The sequence below is a fragment of the Palaemon carinicauda genome, chromosome 11 (assembly GCF_036898095.1).
Source record: "Palaemon carinicauda isolate YSFRI2023 chromosome 11, ASM3689809v2, whole genome shotgun sequence".
In the NCBI taxonomy this organism is placed as follows: Eukaryota; Metazoa; Arthropoda; class Malacostraca; order Decapoda; family Palaemonidae; genus Palaemon; species Palaemon carinicauda.
This window is the reverse complement of record NC_090735.1, coordinates 20046613-20067839: the sequence shown is the minus strand read 5'-3', so window position 1 is coordinate 20067839 and position 21227 is coordinate 20046613. Positions and strand designations below refer to the sequence as shown.

The window sequence follows — 21227 nt, the reverse complement described above, 5'->3', positions numbered from 1 at the left end:
AAGCCAAGCGTCATTTTTGGCCGGGCGGTTAAGCCAAGCATCATCATTGGCCCGGCGGTTTAGCCAAGTGTCATTATCAGCTGAGCGGTTAAGCCAAGCGTCTTCATTGCCCGGGGAGTTAAGCCAAGCATCATCATTGGCCGGGCGGTTAAGCCAAGCGTCAGTATGTGCCGGGCGGTTAAGCCAAGCGTCATCATTGGCCGGGCGGTTAAGCCAAGCGTCATCATTGGCCGGGCGGTTAAGCCAAGCGTCATTATTGGCTGGGCGGTTAAGCCAAGCGTCATCATTGGCCGGGAGTTAAGCCAAGTTTCGATATCAGCCGGGCGGTTAAGCCAAGCGTCAGTATCTGCCGGGCGGTTAAGCCAAGCGTCATTATTTGCCGGGCGGTTAAGCCATGCTTCATTATTGGCTGGGCGGTTAAGCCATGCTTCATTATTGGCCGGGCGGTTAAGCCAAGCGTCATCATTGGCCGGGCGGTTAAGCCAAGCGTCAGTATGTGCCGGGCGACTAAGCCAAGCGTCAGTATGTGCCGGGCAGTTAAGCCAAGCGTCATTATCGGCCGGGCGGTTAAGCCAAGCATCATCATTGGCCGGTAGTTAAGCCAAGTGACAATATCAGCCTGGCGGTTAAGCCAAGCGTCGTTATTGGCCGGGCGGTTAAGCCAAGCGTCAATATCAGCCGGGCGGTTAAGCCAAGCATCATTATTGGCCGGGCGGTTAAGCCAGACGTCAGTTTCAGCCGGGCGGTTAAGCTAAGCGTCAGTTTCCGCCGTGCGGTTGAGCCAAGTGTCAGTTTCAGCCGGGTGGTCAAGCCAAGCGTCAGTTTCCGCCGGGCGGTTAAGCCAAGCGTCATGATTGGCCGGGATGTTGAGCTTAGCGTCAGTATCTGCCGGGCGGTTAAGCCAAGCGTCAGTATCTGCCGGGCGGTTAAGCCAAGCGTCATCATTGGCCAGGCGGTTAAGCCAAGCGTCATTATCGGCTGGGCGGTTAAGACAAGTATCATCATTGGCCCGGCGGTTAAGCCAAGTGTCAATATCAGTCGCGTGGTTAAGCCAAGCGTCTATTGGCTGGGCGGTTAAACCAAGCGCCATTATTGGCCGGGCGGTTAAGCCAAGCGTCATCATTGGCCGGGCGGTTAAGCCAACCTTCATTATCGGCTGGGCGGTTAAGCCAAGCATCATTATTGGCCGGGAGTTTAGCCAAGTGTCAATATCAGCCGTGCGGTTAAGCCAAGCGTCATTATTGGCCGGGCGGTTTAACCAAGCGTCAGTTTCAGCCGGGCGGGTAAGCCAAGCGTCTTCATTGGTCGGGCGGTTAAGCCAAGCGTCTTCATTGGTCGGACGGTTAAGCCAAGCGTTAGTGTCTGCCGGGCGGTTAAGCCAAGCGTCATCATTGGTCGGGCGGTTAAGCCAAGCGTCATCATTGGCCGGGCAGTTAAGCCAAGCATCATTATCGGGCGGGCGGTTAATCCAAGCATCATCATTGGCCGGGAGTTAAGCCAAGTGTCAATATCAGCCGGGCGGTTAAGCCAAGCATCATTATTGGCCGGGCGGTGAAGCCAAGCGTCTGTTTCAGCTGGGCGGTTAAGCCAAGCGTCTTCATTGGTCGAGCGGTTAAGCCAAGCGTCATCATTGGTTGGGCGGTTAAGCCAAGCGTCATCATTGGCCGTGTTGTTAAGCCAAGTGTCATTATCGGCCGGGCGGTGAAGCCAAGCGTCTTCATTGGTCGGGCAGTTAAGCCAAGCATCATTATCAGGCGGGCTGTTAATCCAAGCATAATCATTGGCCGGGAGTTAAGCCAAGTGTCAATATCAGCCGGGCGGTTAAGCCAAGCATCATTATTGGCCGGGCGGTGAAGCCAATCGTCTGTTTCAGCCGGGCGGTTAAGCCAAGCGTCTTCATTGGTCGGCCGGTTAAGCCAAGCGTCATCATTGGCCGGGCGGTTAAGCCAAGCGTCATCATTGGCCGGGAGGTTAAGCCTAGCCTCAGTATCTGCCGGGCGGTTAAGCCAAGCGTCAGTATCTGCCGGGCGGTTAAGCCAAGCGTCATCATTGCCCGGGCAGTTAAGCCAAGCGTCATTATCAGCCGGGCGGTTAAGCCAAGCATCATCATTGGCCCGGCGGTTAAGCCGAGTGTCAATTTCAGCCGGGCGGTTAAGCCAAGTGTCTTCATTGGGTGGCCAGTTAAGCCAATCGTCATCATTGGTCGGGCGGTTAAGCCAAGCGTCACTATGTGCCGGGCGGTTAAGCCAAGCGTCATCATTGATCGGGCGGTTAAGCCAAGCGTTATTATCGGCCTAGAAAACTAAAAAATAAAATACTCTTCCTTAAGAAAATATTCCTTTCACAAAATATAAAAATTCATTCCTTTCACAAAAGGAAATAAGAATTTATTCCTTTCAAAATAAAAATTATATATTATTCCTTTCACAAAACTAAAAAAAAAATATATGTCACAAAATAATAATCCTTTAAAAAAAAATACATTATCCCTTACAAACAAAAATAGGAATGTGAGGACATCAACTTAATCTCGAGTGCTGCCATTACCAAAACTTCCTCTGCTGCCCTGCCCCCATCCTTTCTTGAACCCTCCATCAGCTGCTGTAGCCATTGGATGAGCACCTGTTCAGACAGACCTCGCTTGAAGAGACACAGCTTCCTTCTTCAACATATAAGGACAAGTCTACTGCATACTAGAAGAAGCCTAGCTCGTTCCCTCTGCAGAGTCGGTCTTCTAGATTATTCCCCCAGAACCACCCGAAGGTTGGTATCCGGAAGAATAGATCCAGATATCCGACCATTTGTACACTTGACAAACGTCTTGTACTCGTTCACCAAGGTACATAGCATACTAGAATCCGCCAGGTTTCTTCCCTCTGCAAAGACTGTTGTCCTCGAGATTATTCTAAGAATCTTAATTCAAGCTGGATAGTTAAGCCTTGCATCCCTCAAGCTGGGCAGTCCTTCCAAGCCTCCTCCTTCTAGCTGGGCAGTCAGTCAGTCAGACCAAAGATCCGGGGGTGGGGGAGCATCATCTACCTCTGGAACTGGTATCTGGAACTTATCCTGAATAGGTTGAGCACAATTATCTGAAGGTTTGGTCCTGGCAACACTCGGCTAAATCTCCTTTTCCTCACAAAATAAACTGAAATCAAACTTCGATGAAAAATAATTTCAATCAATTCGAAACTCAACAGAATTTTTTATTTTTTTATTAGATTTTTATTTTTTTTTTAGATTTCTTATGCTTTTTGTTTTTTTTAGATTTTTTTATTAGATTTTTTCTATTTATTCTTTTTTTTTTAGATTTTTTATTTTTGGGGAGTTTTTGTTTGTTATATTTTTTTTTCATCCCTTCGCTGATCCAAGTATTAATTTAGCGAAGTCTCCTCAGAAGCCAATCGATAAGAGTAGCTGCTAATTGAACCTGCTCAATGGTACCACTAATGGTGATTAAATTATTGTAGTTTTGCCATGGGAGCTTTATTAAGCTGACGCCACTCTGCTGGGTGATTTCCGTCAATGTCCTTCCTTCCACTCCATATATGATTTTGTGGAACTTCCTTGGAATGTCCAAGTCAACAGTCACGTGCCCCTTGACGTCATAGTCCCTTGTGGCGTAAACTCCAACCTTTACACCTTGGAAGATGATATGGCTGCCAGATCCACCGCAGATTGTCGAGTTAAAGAACCCATCTTTACCTCTTCCTGTATGGAATGAGGAAGAAACCCATTTGGGATTCTCAGGTTCCAGGTCAAAGACGATAGGTTTCTTCTTTGCAATCTTCTCTTCCTTTTGCTTTTCCTCCTTTTCCTCTTCCATGGAAGTTTCCTTTTGGAGTTTCTGCTCTTCCTGGAGGCAGTTGACAGGGACAGCTCCTTTTGAAGCTAGTAGTCTGCCCAACACCTGACCCAAACCAGATATCCCTCCGTCAGGCTCGTTCTCCAACTCCTCCTTGTGTCCGTTGGCAACCAGGTCCTCTGCCTTAACTACTTTGTCTTCCCCTTCTTTATTGACACTGACATCCATTTGGACATCTTCCTTCTGTCCATCCTTCTTAACATCCATCTCGGTCGAGATTTTTAAACCTGATCTTCTAAGTTTCACTTTCCTTATTCCAGGTCTGTTCTCGTCTTTTTTCTTATCTCTCTCTTCAAGTTTCTCCTTGAGTAAAGAGGTGATCTCATTTGCGGCAAGCAGCTCGTCCTTCAGACCAATATTTTCTTTGGTGATTTGGACGATCCTGTCCTCTGCCATTTCTTTACTAGAACTTAGATGGCCGACAAGTTCCTTGAGACTATCTCTCTCCTTGGCTATGGAAGTCATAGTCTCCTTTAGTTCGCCAATCTCTTCTAGAGCCTTAGACAACTCATCCTCCAGCCTACAGGCTTCCTTCTTAACGTCTTTTAACATGTTTACGAGGCAACTGTAATTCCCCTCTTTCGTCAAGTTTTCCATCCTGGCCTCAGTCAGGCTCATTTCCAGCCTCTCTTTCTCTGTTGTCATCTCTCTGATAATCTGCATTTGCTTTTCATTTGTCTCATTCAATTCATCTATCTCTGCCTCAAATACAGATTCCAAGCGATGAATAGAGGCCACCTTTTCACGATCAACTTTTTGTAGTTTCTCGCTGAATTCGAGGTGGTTTTGCTCCATCTCACATAATTTATTTAAATGTTCTTTCTTGAGACATTCTAAATCATCCAAGAGGCACTTGTACCTTTCATTCCTGATCATATCATTTATCCTTGCCTCAGTTAGGCTCTTTTCAAGTTCATTTCTCTCCGCTGAAATCTCCCCAATCACTTCCATCTTTTCATGAACGATCTCTTTCAGTTCTCTTTTGTCTTAGCGAGCTTTTTCCAATTGCTCTGTAAGTTCAATGATTTTTTGGTCCTTCTCAGTCAACTCAGTTTGATATTTTCCAAGGACAACTTTTTGATTGCAGAGTTCCTTTTTCAGATTTTCGTTTGTTCGTTCCAGGTCGTCATTAATGTTTACCAAATTGTCCATCTCGATTTTCCTATCGATTTGAAGAGTTCCAATGACGTTAGAGAGACGTTGATTCTCTGCTAACAACTCTTCTTTCTCTGCTAAGAATTTCGACTCTACTTCCTTTCTGGAGCTGATTTCTTCAAACGCTCCATCCAGTTCCCTTTCCAGGGAAACGAAGCGTTCCTCCATTCTCCTCTGAATACTCCCCTTCTCCACCTCCTCTCTCTTCGGTCCCGTTTCCTCTGAGGGTCCTCCTCCCACCTTCTCCTCCATCCCGCCTCAGAGTTTAGAGGCTTAGCCAAGAGGCCATCCTATACATTAAGGATCCTTCCTCTTCTGGTTCCGTGAAAACCACACCACACACTCTCTTCTGAACTTGAAGATGGCCAGTAGTAAACTGGGACATCTTGTTTGTTCCTCCTTGTTGCATGTCGCTGAGCATTCCTAAAAATCTCTGATTCATTTTGATTCGGTCAAAAAATCTATATAATAGATGACCATATTGTTCTTCCTCTATCAACTCTATTATGAAAAAAATGAATGTAGTCAACAAACGACCCCGGGAGACCCTTTTGGATCCGGATTCCTCCTGAAGACTAAACGGAAAGACAAGAATTATCATTGAAGACTCTGGAGACGATTTCGTTGGCTCTGAGAAGAACCCTGAACTCCTCAGGGAGGGAAATTCCCCCTCTTCTGCTGGAGGAGGGGGGGGGGGGAAGGGGGGGGACTAATATCTTCCACTTGTTTTCGTTATTGATTCAAGAAACTCTGTCGTATAATTTTCCTTTCTTTCCTTCTTCGGAATATTAGATTTCCGCCATTGAACAATCTCTGTTCATCCTTTCCAAGGAGAAATTCTCGGAAAAGTTTTACAGAAAAAAGAACAAATATACAACATCTAGCAACATTGAAACATAATTACATTAATAGATTTTACTGTCATTTTCTTGTTCAACAAATGATGTCTGCTTCGTCGATATAGAGTTTCTCTACATTAAAAAAATGAAGAAATTGGACATTTTTTTTTCAGCTTTTTCGAAACAGAATCGTTTTCGTTTAGCTTCGCCAAGAAATCTCGGAAGGAGGGAAAAATTAGTTTTCGTTCAATGTAAATTTCACATACAAGTCTCATTCCATTATTATTATTATTATTATTATTATTATTATTATTATTATGTCTCATTCCATTATTATTATTATTATTATTATTATTGTTGTTGTTGTTGTTGTTGTTGTTGGCGGTGATGGTGTCTTAAGATTGTGTACAAAATCTTTGAACATTAAGAGCATTATATATATGTATATATACATATATATGTATGTATATATATATATATATATATATATATATATATATATATATATATATATATATATATATATATATATAGATAGATAGATAGATAGATAGATAGATAGATATACGGATATATATATATATATATATATATATGTGTGTGTGTGTGTGTGTGTGTTTGTGTGTGTGTCTGTGTGTCCTTTCGGAACACGGCCTCTCTCTTGTGCAATTGCCATAATGGCGTCCACTTGTTTCCTGCAGGAATCCTCGCATTTAGTAGTTTCTTCAGATTTTCTGGCTCTTCTGATTTAGGGTTGTAGCTTGGCTAATGATAATAATGATAATAATACTAATAATAATAATAATAATAATAATAATAATAATAATAATAATAATAATATGCTGTAAAGTCCGAGAATTGACATCTAAAATGTTTAGTAAATCCCAAAATATGCCATAACATAAAACATATTAATTATCTTTAGGTTTTATTGAAAAGGTAATTGAAAATTAGATCAAATAACTGTGAAATTACTTGATTGTCTCACCCATTTCAGTACATTTGGCAATATCTGGTGATACCCCTCCCCCCCCCCCCATCACCCCCAAATGAAATTGAACTAACGATTGTTTGCTGAGGAAATTTGTGACATTTGTAATTTCCTAAGAATTAAGTTGTGGCCAGACAACCTAGAACATCAAGTTCACGTGCGTCTGTTTTATAGCAACTTTGTGCCCAAATAGCAACAGAAATGAAGTGATAAAAATCATAATGAGTGAATGATGGGTATAATTAGCTATTTGGTACTCTACTGCTAATGCCATCTATTGGTCATGAAAGTAAGCATTGGTTAGAGCTATTTAATCCTTGCATTCTGGAACCCTCTGTGACGTCATTTTGTTTTTAAAATGGCCAAAACTAGTCTACGCAATCGGAGCTGAATATAATTCATACTTGTCACACATATTTCTGCATAAGTATCAATCTATCACCCTTTTCCAATTGGATAGAATCATTCTCATAAATGGAACCAGGGTCGTATGCTGCCATCTTTTGACAAAAGGTAGAAACACTCCGATTCTATTCAAATTTGGAGAAGTGTGTGATTATAAAAACATACTTTCATGGTAGTTTTTTTTTTTTTTTTTAATTAATGCATCAAAATTTCATAATTCTAAAAATACTAATTTTCTTCTGATTTATAGGCTCTAAGTTATTGTGATTATATGTAAAATACAGATATGTATTACAAAAATATTTAGAGCAGACCCCAATAATCTAAAAGCAGAGAGTTGCAACTCAGCCATAGAATTAAAAACCCCAAATTTAACCAAATTATGTCCATGTCTGCAGCAAATACGTTTTTCGTTAATCGTAATCCCAATTATAGATATCAATCCTCTATAAAGTATGACTTGTTACATGTACCTGGGACGTAGGAGTCTTTTATCGGATGGGGGAAGGGCTAAAGTTTGAAAAGGCACTGCCGGTGGTGAGTCTGGGAGTCCTACCCCTGGATTTTTTTTTTCCACGAGGAAACATCCTTAGATGCGATTTTCTGGCATCTGACAGCAAATTGTAGCAACAACAAAATCATATTATTTGGACGATTTTTATGAGATCAATTACAATTTGTACACATTGACTATAATGAAATACCAGTAGGCTTACATGATGAATGTACCATAAACATACTAACGATGTTGATTCTATGCTATAAACTCATTCCCAATATTGATGAAGTTAGGGCTAACAGTTTTCTAAGCCTGTTATGTTTTTACTTACGATTTATTATATCTATCAATTTGTTTTTCAGTTGCAATTTTAACTTTGAATTTTTCACGACTTTTATGTTTTTAATTTCGACTAATTTATAATTTACATATGACAAATATATAATGTTCTAGTTTATAATTATGTTATTAGTCTTCGTTTTTAAAGTACGATAATAAGGTATGAAGATGAAAACCTCACAAACAGAGAACTCCATAAGCTTGATAATGGTGCAATGGTCATAAAAATTTAAGGTTTTTAAAATGCCTTTTATTCGTAAAAACAATATATATATATATATATATATATATATATATATATATATATATATATATATATATATGTATATATATATATATATATATATATATATGTATATATATATATATATATATATATATATATATATATATATATATATATATATATGAAATGTGTGTGGGGGTGAGGGGGGGATAGTATAGGCCACCTTTGGAAACTGAACCTCCAACGTACTGGTCAGGACCCTGTCTAGCATCTTGCTGTGTTACTAGAAGAGCTGAAAGAAATAGGTTGGAGAATCCTGGGTTATTATGGAGATCCTTTAAAATATATAAATTTGATCAAGTCTGTTCATGAGCATAGGAAGTGCAAAGTTAATGTTAGTGGAGTCCTGTCAAACAAATTTCCAGTGAACAGTGGAGTACTCCAAGGGAATTTGTTGTCACCTATGTTGTTTACCCTCTTCATGGATTCTGTAATGCATAGAACAGTTGGCGATGTCGGAGAAGGAGTGGACTGGATTGGTAACAAGAAATTAGCTAACCTAGAATATGCTGATGACGCTGTCCTTATTAACAGGACACCACCAGACTTGCAATGCTTGCTTACCAGAATGCATGAAATATCACATGAGGTTAGATTCGAGGTAAATAGAAGAAAGATAGAGATGATGAGAACAGAATATGCAATAGAAGATGAAATATCATAGGAAGGAGAAAGGATTAATGAGGTGGAATCATTTAAATATTTAGGAACTATGATCTCTAATACAGGATCTTTTGAATTTGAGTTGAATGAAACATTGAAAAAAATCAAATTCAGACAATGGCTAGGTTAAGTAAAATTTGGAAATCAAATCGCCTGAAATTACATATGAAAATCAGACTATATCAGTTTAGTGATATGGATGTTACTGTATAGACATGAGTCGTGGTATAACAATGAAACAATATCCAACAGATTTTGTAGATTTGAGAGCAAAGCCCTCAGAAGAATATTGGGAGTTAAAGGGCAGGACAGAATTAGAAATGAAACTATAAGAGAGATTATTCAAGTACCATATGTGGATGAGATCATGGTGAGTGGTAGTTGGAGGGGGTTTGGGCATGTTCTTTGCACTCCCCAAGAGAGATTAGTTCACCAAACATTCAATTGGGATCCACAAGGCACTAGAAGAGTTGGAAGACCCAGGCCTACATGGCTGAGGACTATGAAGCGTGAAGTAGGAGATGATGAATGGAGAAGTATTGATTTAAAAGCTCAAGATAAAGACGACTGGCGAAATCTAACCGGGGCCCTCTGCGTCAATAGGTGTGGGAGGAGATGATGATGATGATAGGATTGAGTGAAATTAGAAGAACTGGGGAATCCTATATAGAGTTAAAAGGAGGTCATATCTTTTGCTTCAGAGGACACAAAAGGAACAAAGAGAATGGAGTAGGTTTTCTTGTTAATAAAATTTGTGCAGGTACCATAGAAGAATTTTCTTGTATCAGTGATAGAATTGCAGGATCGATAATCAAACTGAATAAAAAGTATAAGAGGAAGATCATTCACACGTCTACACCAACAGCTGAGGAAGAAAGAGAAACTTTTTAAGGAAGATCTGGAGATATATTGAAAAAAAAAAAAATAAAACATGAGACTCTACTTGCATTGGTTTTGGATGATTTCTATGGCAAAGTAGGTCAAAAGAAGTGAGTAGAATCAGTTGTAGGGAAATTTGGAGTAGGTACAAAAAAGGACAGAGACATGCTTGTAGAATTTGCTAAAAAAAAAAAAAAAAAAATCTAAAAATCATGAACACTATTTTTATAAAAATTTATGTAGAAAATGTACATGAAGAAGCCCCTATGTAGGAACGAAAAACGAATCATTTTTTCTCAGGGAAAAAGTGAATTTAGTTAAAAATGACATAGTGTAAAATAAATTGAATTCAAGTGACCATAGAATTGTGAGACGTAAATTTCTCTAGATCTAAGGAAAGAAAGAAAAAACTAATTTTAAGAAAAAAGATAAACACTCATGTAATAAGAGAAAAATATGAGTTTAATTTAGCAAATTCAAAATAGGTACGCATAATTACATGACGAAATGGAAGCAAATAAAGACGAATTGAATAGTAATTTAACAAAATTTGTATTGGAATCAGCACAAGAGATAGGTGGAAAAGTTTTTGACCAAGATCAAGGAAAACTATCAGAAAGCACCAAAAATCTAATAAAGGAAATATTGAAAATAAGGGTAAAATCCAAGAGAGATTGAATAAAATTACCAGAAGAAAACAAACAAACGAAAAACACAAGACATTCGTAAACACAATCAGATCAAAATTGAGGAAAAACTAAAGAAAGGAAGAAGCATCAAGTTAATGAAAAGAAGACTTGGAACAGGGGGCCAACTGATATTTTCTTTAACATATGAAAATAAATATCTCAACAAGAGATAGAGTGATAAAAATTGCAGAGGATTTCTATACAATGTTATACAATATAAGAAATAACTTTCCCAATAGAAATAATGAAACATCTAAGCCGGTATTCAAAGTAACAGCATATGTAAAACAAAGCATTAAAAGGCATGAAAAGAGACAAAGCAGAAGATGGCCTAACAAATGATTTGATTTAATAATAGATGGAGAATATTTCATGGTAGTAAATCTCGCTGAACTTTACACCAAAAGTTTGCAACCCTGCTCTATACGTTCAGCTAGGAAAATAATTATCATTATATTATTCCGCAAAAAGAGACACAAAAGACCTGAAAAATTACTGCCTAATAAGTTTACTCTCAATAATATATGAAATATTTACAAAAATCATATTTGGCACAGTGGAAAGAAAACTAGACTTTAATGAACCAAGAGAGCAGGCAAGTTGTAGAAGCGGATATTCAACTACTGACCATATCCTTGTTATTAACCAATTAACGGAACAATCAAATCAATATGACAAACCACTATGTATGGCATTTATAGAATATGAGATAGCTTTCGATTTTGTCCAAACTTCAGCTTTAATGAAAGCCTTTCAACGACGAGGAATAGATGATACTTATGTTGGAACACTTGTAGATATCTACAGTATATATGGAATACAGAAATCCAAAAAGTACATAAATTTAGTAAGAAAATTCCTATTGAGAGAAAGAGTTAGACAAGGAGACACTATCTCTCTTAAATTAAGAATTTAGATTGAGAAAATGTAGGAATTAACATTATTGGGGAATACCTTAACAACATAACATTTGCAGATGACTCCGTTCTATTTAGTGAATCGTGGAAGGAATTACAAAAGATGATAGAAGATTTGAATAGACAAAGCAATGATATAGGACTGAAAATGAAAATGAGCAGACCTAAGATAATATCCAATGAAAATACAGAGACAATAAATAATGATTAAGGATGAGGTAATGAATACACGTACTTAGGACAGTAAGTGTTTCAACTGGTCATGAGAGCGAAATTGAAAGATGGATAATCATGGGATGAAGATCTGTAACCTAAAAGATATTATGAAAAGTAAAATGCCACTCTCTCTAAAAAGAAAAGTATTTAATCAGATGGTCCTATCAGTATGAACTTATGCATCAGAAACTTGGAGCCTTACAAAAGCCTTAGAACATAAGCTATAGACATCTCAAAGAACTATGAAAAGAATAAGAATGGAAATAACACTAAGAGACAGATAATGAGCAACATGAATGCGAAAACAAATGAAGTAGAAAGTATTCTTACAACATTTAAGAAAAAGGAATGCACATGTGCAGAACATATAGTGAGAATGACAGATAAGATATATGAACTAAAAGAATAACACAATGGGTCCCGAGAGATTGCAAACGAAGCAAGGGAAAGATGAGAAGATAATGATTTCACGAGCTAAGAAAATTTGATGGTGTAACCGTATATATATATATATATATATATATATATATATATATATATATATACAAACAAACATACATTTATATATATATATATATAAATATTAATATATGAATATATATACATATATACATATATATATATATATGTATATATATATATATATATACATATCTATATCTATATATATACATGCATATACACAAACAAACATACATTTATATATATATATATATATATATATATATATATATATATATATATATATGTATATATATAAATATTAATATATGAATATATATACATATATACATATATATATATATATATATATATATATATATATATATATATATATATATATATATAGATATAGATATGTATATATATATATATATATATATACATATCTATATCTATATATATACATGCATATACACAAACAAACATACATTTATATATATATATATATATATATATATATATATATATATATATATATATATATATAGATATATATAAAATGGCGCTAATATATAAATATAATTAGAATAATTCCTTACTCTAACATAGAAATTTATGTTAATAAAATCCTTTTATTTGAGATTACTTCTGAATGATAATTCTTATGAAAAAAAAAGGTTACTAAATATATATAATTCAATATCTTTTAATCTTTTTTGAGTTACTAATTTTTTGCATTTTTTTAATCTTTTCTGAAGTAAAATATAGAAAAATGAACCAGAATAAATGGAGCCAACTGTACAGTCTTTGGTATTTGCTGTTGTAAAAAAAAAAAAAAAAAAGGTTCAGGGATTTACAAAATAGGCACAGCAATAATTGTTTAGAACTAAACCATCTATTAAAAACTGGGTTTTTTATGAATTTAACGTCCAAGAACTTCGTTTTATAGTTTTAAGCCACACCATAACCCATTTTGGTGTCCACACAATGAAAATGCTATAAACATGAAATGCCTACAGAAAATTTAGTTTTTGCCATGTGCATAGCATGCTTGCCAGGTCGAAGCAAATTGAAGTGGTTTTCCTTCTCCACCAATGAGAGACCAACCAAGGCCAGCCAATAGGAAGCGAGTATCGTACTATGGTTCACGGTCTCATGGTGCATACTCACACCTTTTTCTCTTAATCAAGTAGTGTTCTGTATTTGTCCGTCGTATTTACTTATTACTATTGTAATGGTCCTCATAATTCATTCAATTTATGCTGTGAGTGTTGGCAACGGAAAACAATTGGAAGAAACAAATGCAAGTACCTAAAAATGTGCTCGGCTATTCCTGTAACAAAGTTGTGATAATAAAACCGAGATGTGTGTGAGATTTTCTGACGTTTAAAATGCTTCGAAATAATTTGGTTCCAATATAAAAGGGGATATAACAAAGTAACCAAAGCGGGTCAAAACATCGTTTGAAAATTACCTTAATGCTAATCGTTCAATCCTTAAAATAAATATTAACTTATCGTTGATAGGCCTGGATAGTCAGCCATACTAATATATGTAAATTTGTCAGGTTTTGGTGATTTATAGCTGTGATTTTTTCCTATAACAATTTCTTATACGAATTGAATTTAAAGTTTGCATAACTAGGCCTAGGCTACATATTCAGGTTAGTCATTGTTGTCAACACCGGGAAAGTTCGTCAGTGAAAATTACGTAATATTTTGTGTGAAATGATTAATATATCCCAAACTGATTAAATATACCATAATGTTGGTCAGAATTATATCGTTGCTCGTAATCTATAGATGTCCATTTACACAGATAGTGATTTTGAGTTTCATCCGTTCGTTTATTATTGTCCAGAGATTTCCTCTGTTGATAGGCAAGCCTTGGAGCTGTCTCTTTAAAGTGAGTGAAGAGATTAAAGAAAAATCAATTTATTGACAATGTTATGTCTGCATTAACAACGAATGCATTTGCGGTCTTCAGCCAGAACCGTGAGTCTATGACCAAGGACACATCGATGACGAGTTGGTGAGACGGTGAACTTGGTGAGTGTGACTAGCAACTTTTCAATCGATTCTGGTTGTATACATTCTCATTTTGAAAGAATAGAAGTTGTTAAATGTACTTCGAAGGTTTATTTTTATTGGAGAGAGTGTTAATTGTTTATTTCCTACGAACAGAATAGATTTTTGTTTCTTAGGGGACAATTTAGTTTGTTGTGGCTAGTGTAAAATTTCTAAATACTTGACAAATCGATTTTCTTTATGGGGAAGTTGTTGTTTATTTTGGCCTGAGATGCGATAAGATGAGGCCATTATTACGATTTACGGAAATTGTTTTAGCAGAAAGGCCAGTTGGAAAGCAAACACAGGGTTGAGTCTTAGGGTAAGCTAAGAATACTGAAGTCTAAGTGGGATGTAGGTAAGGATGCGGCTCCTAGGTTAGGTTAGGTTAGGTAGGAAACTTGAAATTTTACACCTGGTCTGTCCCCACGAACTACAAAGGCTCCCTGTTTTATATTAATTGGTATTACGCTATTATAATAACATTCGTTGTCCAGTATTGTTCATTTTTAATCTTAGGTCTATACGTAGAATTTGTCAATACCTTTAATGAATAGTATAGAAAGTTTCACAAATTTTTGCAAGTACATTGCGCGCGCGCGTGTGTTTGTGTGGGTGTGTGTGTGTGTGTTTGTGTGTGTGTGTGTGTGTTTTATCTGGTTGCTCTGTTTTACCTTATATTGATTTGAGGCACCCGAGAAGTATAGTGTTTGTCATGTAGCAATTATAACGTTTATAGAAAGATTAGGTATAATGGAGCTATGTGGCTATTTATGCATAGGCTAATCACATTGAGCTATTATGAAATGATTAGATTACGCAAGAATTCATTGGAATAGTCGCAACTATTATTGAAGAAAATAGTCGTTTTGACAGTTTTTTTTAAACGTTTTTTCGGATAAACTTCGTAAAATGGACATATTTCTTATGATTTTTTTTTCCGGAGGGAATATTGGATTGTCAACAATATCCGCGGTATGTTATGCTTAGGGCAATCATGTTTTACGTAAAGCGTACCATTACAGTATATATATATATATATATAATATATATATATATATATATATATATATATATATATATATATATATATCAATATATATATATATATATATATATATATATATATATATATATATATGTATGTATATATGTAGTATATATATGCATAAATATATATATATATATATATATATATATATATATATATATATGTATATATATATATATATATATATATATATATATATATATATATATATATATATATATATATATAAGGCTAGAAGAAACTCTTTAGCTATGATAAGCAGCTCATCTAGAAGGATACTCCAAAATGAAACCATTGTTCTCTACTCTTGGTTAGTGCCGTAGCCTCTATACATAGTCTTCTGTTGTCTTTTGTTAGAGTTTTCTTGCTTGAGGGTACGTTTGGGTACTCTATTCTATCTGCTGCCTTATTTCCTTTCCTCACTAAGCTATTTTCTCTCTTGAATAACCTTCGTTCATAGAATCCTGCTTATCCAACTAGGGGTGTAGCTTAGCTAGTAATAATAATGCAAGGAGTACCCTTGTGTTATAGCAAGCAAAGTGGGTCCTCCAGTTAAGATGTGTGATCATGCCCTGGTATCATAAGAAATTAAGACTAAGCAGCCTATCCGTAATGCGTCATACTCTAGTAAGACATATACAAACTCTCAAGCTAACTGGAGTGGTATCTTGAGTGATTGTTTGCATTTCAAAAAGTCACAATGGTATTAATTGGTTGAGCTTGTTCTTATCTAAAATGAAAATCTGGTCAACATAATTCTAAAGCATCATTTGCTTTCAGGTCTAAGAGACTTTCTTATCCTAATCTGGCAATTGAATGGGTGAAACTTCAGAAGTTCAAAATTTGTTGTTTTTCTCTTGAACAAGTTGACATGAATCTTGTCTCATTGATTTTATATCTGATTTATATAAAAATTGTTACTTATCCTTATACATTCTATGATTTTTTTTTTTTTCATTTTGGTTAGTTTATTTGTCATCGATAGTTTATTCGTTATATCTCCTTTTCTTAAGGTAGGGATGCTTTCCGTGTTGGAGAGAGCCCTTGGGTTTGTACCATCCTGCTTTTCAACTAGGGTTGTTGCTTAGCTAATAATAATGATGATAATATTAGTAATATAACAACAATATCAAGGCTAGATTATTTTCATAACAACAATAACAAGTTCGTTTGAATATTACGACAACAGTATGGCTAGATTAGTTCAACAACAGTAGGGCTAGATTATTCCAAGAATAACAACAGCAGGACTGAATTAATCCAACAACAACATCAGGGCTATATTAATCCAACAACAGCAACAACAACAGGGCTAGATTATTCAAGAGTAACAACAGCATTAATAGATTAATCCAACAACAAACACAGGGTTATATTGATCCAACAACAACAACAGCAGGGCTGGATTATTCCAAGAATAACAACAACAGGGCGAGATTAAACCAACAACAACAACATGGTTATAATACAACAACAACAACAGTAGGCCTTGATTATTCCAAGAATAACAACAGCAGGACTAGATTAATCCAACATCAACAACAGGGGTATATTAATCCAACAACAACAACAGCAGGGCTAGATTATTCAAGAGTAACAACAGCATTAATGGATTAATCTAACAACAAAAACAGGGTTATATTGATCCAACAACAACAACAGCAGGGCTTGATTATTCCAACAACAACAACAGCAGGGCTTGATTATTCCAACAACAACAACAGCAGGGCTTGATTATTCCAAAAATAACAACAGCAGGACTATATTAAACCAACAACAACAACAGGGCAATATTAATCCAAAAACAACAGGGCTAGATTATTCCAAGAATAACAATGGCAGGACTAGATTAACCAAACAACAACAACAACAACAGGGCTATATTAATCTCAATTCAACAACAATAACAGCAGTGCTAGATTTTTCCAAGAATAACAACAGCAGGGCTATATTAATCCAACAATAGTAACAGCAGGACTGGGTTAATCCAACAACAACATGGCTTGATTGATTCAACAATGAAAGCAGCATTGCTAGATTATTCCAACAACAACAGAATGGATAGACTAATAAAATAATAACAGCAGGACTAGATAAATCCAAGGATAACAGCAGCATGGTTAGGTTAATCCAATAACAACAGGGATAGATTAGTCCAACAAAAACAATATGGCTAGATTAATACACCAACAACAGTAGGGCTAGATTAATCCAACAACAACAACAGCAGGGCTAGATTAATCCAACAACAACAGCAGGATTAGATTAATCCAACAACAACAGAATGGATAGATTGATAAGATAATAACAACAGCAGGGCTAGATTAATCCAAGAATAACAACAGCAGGGCTAGATAAATCCAAGGATAACAGCAGCATGGTTAGGTTAATCCAACAACAACAGGGACAGATTAATCCAACAAATACAATATGGCCAGATTAATACACCAACAACAGTAGGGATAGATTAATCCAACAACAACAACAGCAGGGCTAGATTAATCCAACAACAACAGCAGGATTAGATTAATCCAACAACAACAGAATGGATAGATTAATAAAATAATAACAACAGCTGGGTTAGATTAGTCCAAGAATAACAACAGCAGGGCTAGATAAATCCAAGGATAACAGCAGCATGGTTAGGCTAATCCAACAACAACAGGGACAGATTAATCCAACAAATACAATATGGCCAGATTAATACACCAACAACAGTAGGGATAGATTAATCCAACAACAACAACAGCAGGGCTAGATTAATCCAACAACAACAGCAGGATTAGATTAATCCAACAACAACAGAATGGATAGATTAATAAAATAATAACAACAGCTGGGTTAGATTAGTCCAAGAATAACAACAGCAGGGCTAGATAAATCCAAGGATAACAGCAGCATGGTTAGGCTAATCCAACAACAACAGGGACAGATTAATCCAACAAATACAATATGGCCAGATTAATACACCAACAACAGTAGGGATAGATTAATCCAACAACAACAACAGCAGGGCTAGATTAATCCAACAACAACAGCAGGGTTAGATTAATCCAACAACAACAACATGGCTAGATTAATCTAACAAGACCAATATATCCCAGCAACAACAACGGGGTTAATCCAAACAGGAGAAACGACGGGAGTATGATGAATGAAATTCAATTTACCCCTTAGTAAACTCTCCTTCGGCTGGCAACGTAGGAGCTCGAGTCCTTGTCTTGGAAGAACAATGGAAACCTAAGCTCCGATCCAACATCTTCCTTCTCTATAAGGTTAATTGCCTCCCTTCCTGGAACTATATAAATCTATCACCATTCCGCTATGCAACAGGCACATCACATCGGCTTTAGTCGAGTGAGAAAGGAATGCTAGTTATATGAAGATTAGTGTACACGACCCATAATAAAATAAGGTTAAATATTTAGATAGATATGCACACACACGCAACCCCCCCCCCCTCCCCTCTCACTAGGGTATGACTACACCTCTCCGCCCTACCCGAGGGATGGGGAGAGCTGAGCGTGACCGGAAAGAAATATATATATGCATCTAGATTTTTATTATATAGGGGAGGTGTTTACATATGTGTTGAAATGCAGCAATAATGAAGTTATCGTAAAAAGATTAATGTGAATTTGAAATTAGAAATAAGTTACCCTACGAGGTAAATACTTTTCAATATGGCAGTAAAAGCGAGATTATTTGTAAAAAAAATTTATATAGCCGGATTAAAGGTAATTGTTTGGTGGCTACTTTCCACTTGATAAGGGTAGTAGAGAATATTTATCTATGGTAAGCAGCTCTTCTATTAGAAGAATCCTCGAAAATCAAACTAATGTTCTCTAGTCTCAGGTAGTACCGTAGCCTCTGTACCATGGTCTTCCACTGTTTTGGGTTAGCGTTTTCTTGCTTGAGGGTACACTCACGCGCACGATTTTATCTCTTTTCTCATTTTCTTTCCTCACTGGGCTATTTTCCCTGTTGGAGCTCTTGTCCTTATAGCATCCTACTTATCCAACTATGATTGCAGCTTGGCTAATAATAATAATAATAATAATAATAATAATAGCTAAGAACTAAAGAGCAAAAATTGAATTTAGAATTCCAATTTTGCTGACGTTAAACTTTAGGAGAAGCAAATCAAATGTTTCTTCAATACCCTTTGTTTATTGAATGGTCATAATGGAAAGTAACTCGATCAAGGATTTATTTATTCATTTATAATACTCCACAATAATTACTTAGTAGTAAATGTCTCTGAATGCAATGAATGCATTCCTTATCATATTACCCACATGTTGTTTCGTTCATCGTAAGTATTGTTTTTAAATGATAGGTATCGTATTTTTTTTAAGTGATAGGTATCGTATTGTTCGTAAGTGATAGGTATCGTAACAATGCGTTCCATTAATATTCCTGACTTGGAACGTTTAACCTCTCAATGTGGGAATTTCGTTACATACAAAATGGCAAATACATGGAACAGACTTCCAGCGGATGGAGTGAACGATAACACAGTAAACGAACACAAGAATAAGTTAGGCAAGAACATAGAAACTCTCTAACCGTTTAAACTACTTCGTTCTATAATAATATTAATTTATTACTAATATGTCATCAGCATTAGGTATCATATCAGTCCAAACTATTACTCTTTTACCTTTTATTTTAAGAAACTTTGAAATGATTTATATCTATGAGTGTCTCTTCGCTCGTAAATCAAACTCATTCTTGATACAGTTTCGTTAGAATTCGAATCATATCTAACAATTCAGTGAAGCTAAAATAAACAGAAGATAAATGTAGAAACTGACCTTACTTAGGTAATAAAATAAATAATTCAATGTCGAGGATAGAATTGTCTTTAGGAACAAAGAAAAGTTGGAGAAAGCTTTGGTGTACCGCGCTTGTATCACACACGCTCGTACACTGTAATGGTATTTCTGTTTTTTGTATAGTATTATTATTATTATTATTATTATTATTATTATTATTACTGATAACTTGTTTCTGCCTGTATCTGCTTGTATCGATCTGTTTGAATTTATGTGACCTTCTTTAACTGAAACTCCTGTTATAAAAGCTCGCTGTCTGCTGAAATAAAGTTAGTTGCAATTACGCAGGCTCTAAATGGTACATCCGCTCACTAGTAATGACAAATGGAATAAATAAGCTTCTGGTTTTCGTTGCCGCAAACAAAATTCTAGTCAGGTAAATGGGTGAGATTCTGGGATCACTGAAACCCCTTGGCATTTGCCTTTTTTTTTTTTTTTTTTTTTTTTTTTTTTTTACCGAACGTCTAATTACAGAATGAAATAGGTATATGGAAAAACGACATGCTCCCTCAAACGCATACATGCATACACATATACACACATACACAAACACCTATATATATATATATATATATATATATATATATATATATATATATATATATATATATATATATATATATATATATAGTGTGTGTAGTATATACTTGTTACACACATGCATATATTTATTATTGTTTGTGTGTATGTTTGTGCGAGAGAGAGAGAGAGAGAGAGAGAGAGAGAGAGAGAGAGAGAGAGAGAGAGAGAGAGAGAGAGAGAGAGAATTTAATTTTTCCATTTCCTGTGCCGTAATGTTTTTGATAATCGCATCACAATGACATCCTAATTCGTACATATTAAATTATTTACTTACACACATCATTTCAAGATAAGAATTTCCTCTAGAAATATGCATCAAAATAGTTATTTTCACAAAGCTCACTAATTTGCACAAATTTTGATCGAATAATTCAACAAGTTCAAAGTTGAGTGAAAACTTCACCCATCGTCTCCCTCCAGCTCATCAAAAGGAAAGTTCCTACTTCTATACAAAACTTCATTTTCTAATCCCCAGAAACTGAAATGGGAAAATGGTGCGCTAACAT

The 21227-nt window shown here is 36.0% G+C and overlaps 2 protein-coding genes across 2 annotated transcripts in view; both read right to left on the bottom strand.

Annotated features, from left to right (window-relative positions):
* Positions 1-3376: 3376 nt before the first annotated feature.
* LOC137649185 (myosin-6-like) lies at positions 3377-4813 on the bottom strand. Its single transcript, XM_068382174.1, has one exon. It carries the CDS (start codon positions 4811-4813, stop codon positions 3377-3379), a length of 1437 nt encoding a protein of 478 aa, XP_068238275.1.
* Positions 4814-13915: 9102 nt separating this feature from the next.
* Positions 13916-21227, bottom strand: part of LOC137649184 (flagellar attachment zone protein 1-like) — a 30255-nt gene continuing 22943 nt past the window's right edge. The window contains exon 2 of the mRNA XM_068382173.1: positions 13916-14082. Within this exon, the coding sequence (XP_068238274.1) occupies positions 13916-14082 (167 nt within the window). The remainder of the gene's footprint in view (positions 14083-21227) is intronic.